Source organism: Drosophila arizonae, chromosome 5, assembly GCF_054131065.1.
Source record: "Drosophila arizonae isolate 15081-1271.41 chromosome 5, UAZ_ARI_1.0, whole genome shotgun sequence".
Taxonomy (NCBI): Eukaryota; Metazoa; Arthropoda; class Insecta; order Diptera; family Drosophilidae; genus Drosophila; species Drosophila arizonae.
This window is the reverse complement of record NC_142925.1, coordinates 24,016,450-24,028,746: the sequence shown is the minus strand read 5'-3', so window position 1 is coordinate 24,028,746 and position 12,297 is coordinate 24,016,450. Positions and strand designations below refer to the sequence as shown.

General features: G+C 40.5%; 1 protein-coding gene and 1 long non-coding RNA gene across 6 annotated transcripts in view; one reads left to right on the top strand and one right to left on the bottom strand.

Annotated features, from left to right (window-relative positions):
* fus (epithelial splicing regulatory protein fusilli) overlaps window positions 1-11,968 on the top strand; it is a 32,613-nt gene extending 20,645 nt beyond the window's left edge. For 2 of the 5 annotated variants that reach the window (XM_089471347.1, XM_089471346.1), the window contains 7 exons: window positions 47-323; window positions 392-481; window positions 550-604; window positions 2,931-3,041; window positions 3,828-4,098; window positions 4,182-4,739; window positions 4,852-8,833. In XM_089471347.1, coding sequence (XP_089327473.1) covers window positions 47-323; window positions 392-481; window positions 550-604; window positions 2,931-3,041; window positions 3,828-4,098; window positions 4,182-4,739; window positions 4,852-6,066 — 2,577 coding nt within the window. In that variant the 3' untranslated portion in view covers window positions 6,067-8,833. Of the gene's footprint in view, window positions 1-46; window positions 324-391; window positions 482-549; window positions 605-2,930; window positions 3,042-3,827; window positions 4,099-4,181; window positions 4,740-4,851; window positions 8,834-9,934; window positions 10,051-10,586; window positions 10,865-11,038 lie in introns of those variants that run through there. The other 3 variants (XM_089471350.1, XM_089471349.1, XM_089471348.1) reach the window with 3 other exon arrangements.
* LOC149268835 (uncharacterized) lies at window positions 454-2,232 on the bottom strand. Its single transcript, XR_016270528.1, has 4 exons — window positions 2,106-2,232; window positions 1,765-2,060; window positions 1,637-1,702; window positions 454-594 (listed from the first exon to the last, which is right to left on the bottom strand). It is a non-coding gene; the product is annotated as an uncharacterized LOC149268835 (long non-coding RNA).
* Window positions 11,969-12,297: the final 329 nt, after the last annotated feature.

The following is a 12,297-nucleotide window of genomic DNA, read 5'->3' as shown; positions in this document are numbered from 1 at the left end:
GAAGAAGAATTTATTTTGATTTATATCCGTATGTTTGTCGTTGTAGTTCGATGGATATCTGCGGTCCTTATCGCTGCACGATACAGAGATCAAGCTGATCACCGATGGGCAGCTGCCGTTGCGTCAATGTCTGCATCGGGAGGCCTGCGCCAAGGATGTGGAGCTGCCTGCCTATTACAACAGATTCAGTGATCTGCGCAAAGAGTTCCAGCGCTATAAGTCGGGCGATCTATCGCGTGCCCTCGTTCCACTGAAGGACATCAAGAAGATGCTGCAGTCACCTGTGCTGCCCATGCCGCAGTCCATTGGCGAAATGCTTAAAGGTGAGCTTGCATTGTTTTCCATCTGACCTCGATTCGCTAATGATTTCTTTTGTATCTCCATTATGCAGAGCTGAATGCAACACCTGTGGAAGATAATGATTTCTATATTCGCGAATCTCGCGATATGGTCACTGTGATTCAATCATTGCTTCAGGCGGGTGAGTTTAGTTTGGGTTTTTTGTTTTTAATTGAGAAACAACTTACATTTATGTATGTTTTACTTTAGGTCATAAGTTTGATACTAATGAAGTCGTAAATCTTGTGCTGGAGCCTGGAATTTGGTAAGTTGAAATAAATTAGTTAGTTAAAGAGATAGTAAAAGTTGATTCTGTTACTCACATTCAAATAATAAATAATAAAATTATTAATTTGAATTATTATCATAATAATAAAATATTATTTGTATTTGTATATGAAAAAAATTTGACTGGATTTAATTATCCGATTAGTTTTGTATTTTGTATGCAAATACAAGTATAAGTAAATAAAAAAATAAATACCGGAATAGAACCGCAAATAAATAATTTATTAAATAAGTGATCATATTCACGGAGAAAATCTACTTCGATAATGGAAAAAGGAATGAAATGAAGGAAGCATAGATGGGTACGAATTAATTTGAAATAACTTTTTTAATCAAGAACCAAAGAGACTATTTACATTTGTATTTTGAGAAATTTCGGCCGTATCTTAAGTAAATTTTACATTCCGCATTTACTTATGCCGAATTTAATTTCTTCATATGTCAATTGCCAATTTGATATGGCATTCACTTTATAATAGTATATATATATTATATTTGTGTATATGTTTTAAATGACTAAAATGCTGGAGCATTAGAGTATATAGAGCCATCAATCTTATTCGCTTCGCACAGTAATATTGTCTACAGCTTTCTCAAGAAACAGATCAATTAGATTTAGCTAGTTACTATGCAATTTACTGATTATAAAGATTATCGATTCGGCATAAAATTTACAACGTTTTATCTAATCATTATTAAGTAAATTTCATTGAAACATATTTTTTATTTCATTTATATAAAATATATTTAATTATTAATAGAAGTGAGCAGCAAAATATTTAAATATTAGACTAAATTCCAGCTAGCGTTTAAGAATTCAAATTAAATATTTTCAGGTAGCCAAACCCTTAATTATTGTGTTGTTAGGGTAGAGTCAAGGATTGAGAAAGATCTTTATTAAACTAAAATTGTATAGCTTAGGGCGAGACACTTTATTTAGGGCATTCCAAATGAGAGTATGCAAAATATTCATTTTTCTAAATGTTAAGTTGATTGGAGTTTTACTTACTTACTGAATGGATTTAGTTTAGATCTCCTTGGATCTCTCAGATCATATTTGTATATATATTTATGTCTATATTAAAGGAAATAATATCAGTGAAAATACAAAATCAAATATCATATGCGATAACTCACTGTGTACCTAAGGTAGCGCTCACTCAATTTGTGTAAGAGCACTTCAGAGACTGATTCAGTACCTGCCTCGCTTCGCTTGACTGTACACTCTCTCATTCAGCGAGACTCACTCAATGTCTCACTCTTTGAGTGGCACTCCGAGTCTCAATTTCAGGCACTCCAGAGTCATTCTAGACATTCAGTTCTCGAGCAGCAGGCAGTCTTTCCGACGCTCCAGCTTTGTGTTTATGTCTGCACTATTTCAAGTCAGCCCCAGCCCGAAAACACTCAACATACATACAAGCAAATGAGAAAGACTATATATTTTAAAAAATAAGACCATTCAGAAAAATAAATATTACTCAGAGCTGACTGTGAGCCAAGCGTCGCGACAAAAATCGTGGAACGGATCGCGGCTCAGTCGGCGATTGGATCGGTGCGCGATAAGAACTCGTAGCCGAGGCCCATCTCTCAAGTGTAGGAAATTAGAAACGCATCGAATTGTGAGAGTTCCTGATGAATTGTGACTATTGTTATCGCTGAAAAAGGAGAAGAAGAAGAATAAGAAGGCGAAAAGAAAAAACAAACACATGAAAATGAAGTGAAGTAAAAACACGTTTGCCATAATCTTTAGCTCGACGAATAAGTGTGTCACATAAATAGAGTAAGAAGCTCTACTGGGAGGCAAAACTCTGAAATAAAAACCCATTAAAAACAATTCCAATTAGCGTTCAGGTAAGGCAAATCAGTGCAAAACAGTCTCGAATGCCATTTCAGATTATGTGCCACAAAATTATGATTAAATTTGACTTTTTGTTTTTCAACATTTGTGCTGTCGCTGCTGCTTCTGATTATTCATGTTTTTGTTTGTTTGTGTTGAGACAGCCTCAGTGTGTGTGTGTGTGTGTGTGAAAAGTCAGCAAAAATGTTTATGTTCTTGAAAGAACGAAACGTGACTTCAGAGAAGAAACTTAAAAACTATATACCTCGGTATACAAAATTCCACAGACGCCCAAGTCTATTACAGGGCACAGCTTTGGAATTTGTCAAATGTAGCTTCTATATACAAGCAAACACATTTATAAATATATATTTATATGGCTTAGCTCCTCTTACTTTACAACGAATTTCACTGAAATTGTAAACTGAAACTGAACTTTGCATTCCTTCTGGTATTCTTCCTACAGCTCAATTGACGACGAGGTGGACGGCAATTGCATCGTGCGTGCTCGTGGTTTGCCCTGGCAGAGCAGCGATCAGGACATAGCCAAGTTCTTTCGCGGACTCAACGTAGCCAAGTGAGTAGCGGGAAAATTGAGCTCCTATAGCAATCTAAAATTGGTCGAAATCGAAGTTTCATTACACTGAATCGCATTGCAAACAGCGAGTGACTGAATTCAATGAATTTTGATATGGTTGCTATTTGATAATAGTTTTCTATTATACGATGAGCTGTTTAAATTGTATGTTAGATTAAATTGAGTCAGTTTGACATGGCATAAATAAATGCTCAATCAAAGAATTTGATTGATTGATGATTAAGATTTCCAAATAGCAGAGCAACTCAGAGTTGTTTAAGGCTTAGCAAAGATTGCAGCACATGAGAAGAGCTAAAGTTGAATTTGAAATATATTTGAAGACTACGGATTTTTTTTAAATTTAAACTTGAGATTTAATCCTCATCACTTATATTCTCTACAAAATCGAATAGAATCTATTGTACATTCTATGATTAGAGGTCTTTATATATAGGGGTATTTCAATTATGTATTTTATGCTCTCTAGAGTATATTCCTTCACTCAAATTTATGGAGAATAGATGCCTTGCCATGTCTCGTTCTGAAATCATTGTACCCTCTGTATACTCACAGAGATCGACGTAACCCATTGATAAGCTGTGCTCGACGCGCAGCTTATCAAAGTTCAGCGGGTCGGCGGCAGATTACGGCCGACGACCAATGAAATTCTTAGCTATTTGCCAGAATTTTCTTTATCATATGCGCTCTTCATTAAACCCACTGTACTCTTCCCTTCTCTCCGCTCGACTCTCACTCTCTCTCTCTCCCTTATTCATGCACATGCAGAGGCGGCGTTGCTTTGTGCCTTTCGCCGCTGGGCCGGCGCAACGGAGAGGCTTTGATTCGCTTCGTTTCTCAGGAGCATCGCGACATGGCTCTGAAGCGGCATAAGCATCACATCGGCTCGCGCTATATTGAGGTGTATCGCGCATCGGGCGAGGACTTTCTGGCCATAGCCGGCGGCGCCTCGAACGAGGCGCAGGCGTTCCTCTCCAAGGGCGCACAGGTGATAATACGCATGCGCGGACTGCCCTACGACTGCACGCCAAAGCAAGTGGTAAGTGTGTGGCTGAGATGAGATGACTCTCGAATCTGCTCCTTCATTCAGAATATACTCACCTTCTCCCTCTGCTCTTGCAGCTGGAGTTCTTTACCACCGGCGAGTCGCCCTGTCACGTGCTGGACGGCAGCGAGGGCGTGCTCTTTGTGAAGAAGCCCGATGGACGCGCCACGGGCGATGCCTTTGTGCTATTTGCCAACGAGAGCGATTCGCCGAAGGCGCTGGGACGCCATCGCGAGTCGATCGGGCAGCGGTACATCGAGCTATTCCGTTCGACGACGGCGGAGGTGCAGCAGGTGCTGAATCGATCGATGGACCCGAAGACCTACGAGTCGAACAACCACGGCCAGCCGCCGCTGATAGCACAGTTGCCCACCATGCAGTTGCCGTTGCTGCCGCAGGTGGGTGCCGCTGCTGGCCACGCCCTCAACCCGCTGACAGCTAACGCTAGCCACGCTAACCTGTGCCCCCCACTTACCCATGCCCCACAGCACCTCATCACCTCGGGCACCACCAAGAACTGCATTCGACTGCGCGGCCTGCCCTACGAGGCGATGGTGGAGCACATTCTGCACTTTCTGGACGACTTTGCCAAGCACATCATCTACCAGGGCGTGCACATGGTCATCAATGCGCAGGTGAGCGAACGGGATCATCTCGATCCATTTCTGGAAGGTTCACGAATGTGAAGCTATGCAAATGAATTTAGATAATTGTTGCTTAAATATATATAATGGGGATCTCTTTCAGGGCCAGCCCAGTGGCGAGGCCTTTATCCAAATGGACTCGGAGGACTCGGCGCGCCTCTGCGCTCAGCGGAAGCACAATCAGTTCATGGTCTTTGGCAAGAAGTTCCGGTATATCGAGGTCTTCCAGTGCTCTGGCGATGATATGAATCATGTGCTGAATGGCGGCTTGGCCTCGCCGGTGGCGCCACCGCCTCATCCCAGCCACGCCCATTTGGCCGCTGCTGCTGCCGCTGCCGCCGCCGCCGCTGCTGCAGGCAAACAACCGTCGCTGCTCTCTCCGGGTATGTTAGCTCAACCGCCGCCGCCACCCACCGGCGCTCAGGGCATCGGCTCACACTCGCACACACACCCACACTCGCACACACACACGCATGCGCACGCACACCCACACGCTGCAGCAGCTGCTGCGGCGGCTGCTGCTGCCGCTCATCATGCATTGCAAACGTCGCCGGCGGCCGCGGCCGCTGCTGCGGCCAGCCTAATGGGCGCCACCTCCCACGCTCCGCTCACGGCGGGCACGGCTAGCGGCTTGGCTGGCTTCATGAGTGCCACAGCCCCGGCCACCATGTCCAGCCACTCGTCTCTGTCGAGCAGCGCCCTGGCCCAGGGTGGCCTTACCGCCGCCTCACATGCCGGCTATCCCTTCAATCTTCCGCTGCCGCCCTCTGCCGGCGCCGCTGCCGCTGCGGCTGCTGCCGCGTCCAATCCCGCCCTGCTCGCCCAGCAGCAGGCGCAGTTCATAGCGCAGCACAATCTGCTGGCCCGCCAGCAAGCGGCCGCCGTAGCCGCCGAGCAGCAGCAGCAGCAGCTGTATGCCAACGCCGCCATGCTGCAAACGCATCAGCTGTACATGCAGCACCCGGGGGCCGCTGCCGCTGCCGCCGCCGCTGCCATGGGCGGCCAGCCGCAGTTTGTGTTCATGCAGCGCCCCTATATGCAGCCCTTTCCCATGGGCTACATGTCCGCCGCGGGCTATCCGTTCCCAGGCGCCTCCACAGCCGCCGCGGCCGCTGGGGTGCCAGCGGGTGCCAGTGCGCCGGGCGCTGCGGCAGCGGGCAATGCGGCCCTTGCGCTGCAATCGCACTCCATGAAGCGCTCCTATGAGAATGCCTTTCAGCAGGATCCGGCTGGGGCGGCGGCTGCAGCGAGTGCTGCCAAGCGCGCCCTAACCCGAGCGCCCAGTAGCGTCTACTCCTACTATAATCCAGGCATTTAGTTGCTCACCATCATGAATGATGATCGATGATTGATACTGAAATTTTGGACATGAACATTATTGATTACTGAATGTACTCAATCAATTTTTATTCCGCTTAGATTATTTCTCTTACACTTCAATCATATTTGAATGGTTTTTAATTGATCGATATTTAAAATCAATCATGATTGATTTACTTGCTCTTAGAAGTTCTTTTCTGTTAGTTTTAAATTCAATTGATCAAACAAATTTGATTAATAGGTTATTAACTCTTTTCTGTCAATCATTCAATTCCTTCTTATTATGTCATGATTGATGCATACTTCATGCATATTACTTAATCCAGTTTCAATGGAACTCTAACAATATGAAGCTCCGACTCTTCAAATACATTCCAAGTTATATATTCACACATATTTCATACACTTAGAGGGTCCTAGTTTGCCCTCAATCAAGATTGATTGCTTTTCATCTTCGGCTCTTGCAATGCATTTTGAGTGGCGATATGGGTATATAGGGTATATCTACCCTATATATGTACATGTGCATTCCATTGCTCATCTTGGCAACTCATACATCAACACACACTCACATATACACACTCACACACTTATACCAGACATTTCTAATTGTAAATTTTTATAGTGAAATTTCGTAGTCGTAAGTCAAACGAAAAGTAAGGAGTTTGTTTAAGGTCTAAGCATTACTTACATATATCTGTATATCTATATCTATACACCGCACACGAACACGCACACATACGGCATACACCCTACCCACACACACATAGACACAGACACAGACACACACACACACACAAATACAAACACAAACACATCCCGGGCAAGCTAACAAATGTGCAAAGCAAAATTGTTTTCGTCTGTTTCTCGATTTTCTTCCAAATTGTTTGTAAACTAAAAAGTAATGAAGCTGATTCGTAAGCTATATAATATTTAACTATTAAGTGTAATGTGTATGTGCTTGTGTGTATGTGTGTATGTGCGGGTGTTTATGTGTGTATGTGCGTATGCGTGTGCGAAGCGCTACTTCAACAACAGAGGCTAATGTCCTTCAGGTAGCGAGCGTTGGCTGCGTGCTTCCGTCAATCTATTGGTATCTGAACGTGTATGTGTGGGTGCCACGCCCATTAAGTGCAATTTAAAAATTATTATTTAAGCAAAGGCACACACACACACCCACACGCGCTCACTGCCTGAAGGGCATCAGGTGTTGGCTCATGCGTAAAAAATCGAACCTAAAACAAAATGTGCAAAACTCAAAACTCAAAAAAAAAAAAAAAAAAAAAAAAAAAAAAAAAAACCTTTTAGCTTAAAGACTAGCGTTATTCGTATATACCACATATATACCATATAAAATAATAATAATAATAATAATGGAATACCCTAGCTTTAAGTCGTACAACTTGTAAAATTGGTTGGTTACACAAAACATTTTTGATTAATATTTAAAAACAACAAAAAGAAAGTGGAACTAAGCACTAGAAAACTTTCCTGTGGCCACCTGTAGCTATTGCCACAGCCACTGCACTGCGATCTGGGCGACAACACGCTCACACATCAATATCGTAAATGTAATCCCGATATGCTATATACTATATCCTACATATGCTCATTATGGGTTCGCGCAGATCGCAGTGCTCAGCTGTGGAAGGTCTCTAACACTCGAAACTCATTATAAATGGAATTTTAAATTTGATTTTGGACGTATTTTAAAATCAATGATCAACGCATATACATAGAGAGTATATCGTATATCGTAAATCGTTATATGTATACCATTAGCCGATAAGTGTGCGTAACTGGTGTTAGTCGCAAATTGGAAATTCTATCGATATATATCAACTCTGTGTGTTCTCTGTCATCACTAATTTTAGTTTATAGTCAAAATCCCCTTTTATTACTCTCTCCCTCTCTCTATCTCTCTATATATCTGCCACTCTGACTCTACCAATCAGATGCTCGTATATTATATACATATGTATTATTCGAGCTACTCCCAAACTGCTTTTGTTTCATTTGTACGTTCTTAGCGCTTTAGTGTTTGATATATAGTTAACTGACATATCTCTTTTTATATATATTTATATATATGGTTATGGATATTTTTTGGGTTTATGCTCTAAGTATATATCTACAAAATACAATTATATATAGTATGTCTGTATGTCTTTAAAAGGTAATTGTATATGTTCTTACTGGGCGCTATAGATCGCACTTTATAAACCAGAATTGTGCCGAGCAGAGAACCAAACATAAAATATAGATATTTGCATAAATTTATATATATCCATATAAACAAATATTTACCGATCCTAACTCCTCTTCTGCGTCTAACAAACAGTTTTGCGCTGCTTCTTGCATTTCAATATAAATAAACGGATAAAACATACAAAATTGAATTAAAAAGCATGGGAAAGATTTTTATGGCTTAGCATCTAAAATATTTAAATTGTTAGTTAACTCCTAGTTCATACGACAATCGAGTGGTTCTCCATGGGTTTTTTCTGCAATATACATACATTTACGATCTATGGCTTCCATACAAAAGAATAAAACTCATAAGCAGCCACTTAAAAAAAAAAAAAAAAATACAAAAATACAACAACAATTTGATTAATAACATTTATAATAAACAAATACATTTGGAATAACTTAATTAGCTTTAGCACCTAAAACAAATATTTTTGATATTTAGCCTAGAGACAATCGAACTTTTATTACAACAAATTTTTATACTTCAATAAATATACATTTCGCTACCTGCATATCTATGAATGCTCGCCAATCTTATATCTCTTCCTAGCTATCGACCTCTCTTTGCAATTCTCATGCCACTTAAAGTCAACATAAAGTCTTTCTTATCTCTTTGATATCTTCTTTATATATCCTGATCAATTTATTAATGTCAATTGAAATGGTTGAATCGATTCCTTCTCATCACTCTATCTCTCTCTCTCTCTTTCTGTTGAGATATACGTATTTGTAACTCTTGGGTCGGGGCTTGGGTCTAGCTTTACACACATTTTCAGGCGCATCCTCTCTGGGCTCTTGTCTCTGTGGCCGCAGCGGGTGCTTTATGTAATTTTTGATGGCGTTACGAGTTGCTAAAGTGTTGAAATTGATAGGTGACTTATTTCGGATTTGGAAATTTTATGGTCTATATACATTTTTGTCTCTCTTGTACGTGAGTGCAACTGCGTAACGTCTGATGGGAAGCATCTAATAAAATGTAAAACGTAATCTTTAATACCACCTAGCTTTCTTCTATAGACACACTCATCTTGTATGTAACAATGAAACGATAAATTGGAAAGCTATCGCCAAGCAATCAAATCAAATCTGATAAACAGCCAATAAGAAATCGATCAGCTAACTAACTACGTAATCTATAAGCTATAGTCTGTTATTGGCCTACAATCATCAATCAAGCATTATGAGCAATCAAAGCAGCAGTCGATAAGAAATCGATAAACAAAAATTTCATAGAACAACAATAGGATATCGATTGACGTAGTCGGTAGATAACTTGTAAAAAATTAATTGTAAACCTGCGATTGATAACCAATCGATTAATTAGCGACAAGTGTTTATATAATCATCGATAAATTACCGATAACAATTCAAACTGGTCCTCTGCTGCTTTTGTGTAACTCGTTGAGGAGCTGGTTGTGCTCTCCTAGACCTAACTGTAATCGCATATATATTTGTTTGTACCATGATCTAACGATAACGATAACGATAACTTGACTCTCTACACATACGCCGTCGTTGTTGTCCATGGTCCAGCCCTTTTTCTCTCACTCTCTCTATGTGTGTGTGTGTGTACCTGGTTTCTACTTAATTTTTTTTTTATTACATTTTTGAAGGCTGGTTGGTGCTTGGATTAAACAAAAAATCAAAAATGCAAAAACTGAACGGGATAGAAACATGTTTTAAAGTTTACTATGTGCGCAAAATGTATTCATGGTCTCTGGGTAAACTGGTAAATATATATGTATAAATATAAGTAGGAATATGTATGTGTATATTCACATATATATTTATGCTTAAATTTTACATACCTTCAAAATCAAATTACAATTACTTTATACTACATGTCTACTCTACCATATTTTGCAAATGTCTAAACGGTGAGTGTTTTTGAATACGATTATATTTAACTTGAATAACTGTGATAAACGATAAATGATTTAACAGATAAGAGCACTAACAACGTATCTGAACTAACCCTAACAAGTACAACAATATCTACTAAAACGCAACTCTCAACTCCAGTCTGAACTTTTTCTTTCCCTTCTACATCTTGTGTGTTTGCTTTCTCTTATCCTTACCGTTGGCTTCTTCCTCTTCTTCGAGACTAACACACTATACCGCTCCGCTTATAATTGAAAAGAAAAATGTTATAGTATACCCAGCCATACTCACAACACTGACTTTCAATTATTTTATTCTCGTTCTTTAAGTTTTATCTTGAAATTACGTCTCCGGATTTTAATCTATTCCATATTGCTTCGACAGGTACCACCGTACTGGGCGCGCATTTCGGTGCTCACTTTCCGGCTTATGGCGCACCTCAGCCGCCGCATCACTCTCCGCTGCTGGCCACGCCCCGTGCGCACCACGCCCATGCCCATGCCCACGCCCATGCGCATGCCCATCACCACCACCATCATCATCATGCCTCCGCATTCTATCCGCCTCCCCTCGTCTACTGGCCGTATCCCAGTCCACCCGTATCGCCCACCACGTACTACAGCCAGCCAGGGGCGCATTCTCCCTCTCAGCATCAGGCTATGGTAAGTTGGCAATAAAGTCAAATGATTGATTGACCATTATCGTGCAAAGTAAATGTTTCATACAAACTTAGATTTAATTGCATATTAACTTGAAATTCTAGTCGCTGTTTTATCATGATTTGAAATGATGCTTATTTATTTGTTTAACTTTTTATTTACTTATATTTTTCACAGTATCCGATGGATTTTTTCCCACCCTCGCCGCTCTCACCGCCCAATGCCGGCATCATACTCACGCCCAACAAGAATGCCGTGCCATTTGTGCCACTAAAACAACCATCCAACAACAACAACAACAATAGCAGCAACAATAGCAACAAATTAACAGCCACGCCAACTATTCATACCGCCAGTGTATCGCAGCCGTCGACACCAGTGCCCATTGTGAATGGGGGCGAAGTAGCTGCCGCTGTTACGCCTGCTCAGTCCGTGAGGGCGAATTCGACACCGCCGCCGTTGCTTAGCCCGGACACGAACCACACGGCTAGTGTGCCAACGCCCGCATTGAAAACCGGCAGCCCAAATGCTACAGTGAACGCCTCGCCCATTGTGAGCAATTCCTGCGTGGAGCTCTATATAACGTAGATACTCTTGCTGCCCTAAACACGCTCTCTCTTTATTTCTTACACTCTCTCGCTCTCACTCTCACTCTCACTCTCACTCGCACTCGCTATCGAGAATGAGAATTTGTCTTGCCAATCGAAGAAACTTGTTTGTAGTCTAGTTTAGAACCAGCTGTGGATAAGTCGCGAACCACTAGCGCAGAGCTAAGCGGCGAATTGCGGCTTCATCACTTAACGAAAGGAATCTCGCCCCATTCAAAAACCACAAATCAAAAGGAAAGGAAAACTGAAATTGAGGAGAGAAATTCATGAATTTTTAAAATAGAATTGGTTTTAATTAATGCTTTAAGTAGACGCCCAGTGCAAATTGAAAAATCTATTTATTATTGAAATGCTGCATTAAATATATACACATATATATTCCAAATATACATATTAGCGAATTAGCAAAAGAAAGCAAAAACAAAACAAATACTACAAATTTATCCCTAGTCAATAGTCAAATTATTTATATAAATATATATTTTTTGCAATTATCTAATTTTAACTGCGTGTTATATCAAAAATATAAGAAAACAAAAAAGACATGGAAAAATAACGAAAATATTGTGCAATTGTCAGTCAAACAATAATAATAATAATAAAACTAAAATAATAGATTATGCGTTGTTTCATAATAATCATGTTTTGTTTAGGCTAAGCCATCAAATTCTTGTTACTTGTGAAACCAAGATATCTATTTTTTTAATTTGTTAAGTTTCAGTTCGAAAAACATCAACACGATATTATCAATTGTTTTCAAATATGCAATTACTATAAAATAAATCAATAAATGAATACAAAAATTTTAAAAATTTCCCTTTCGTTACT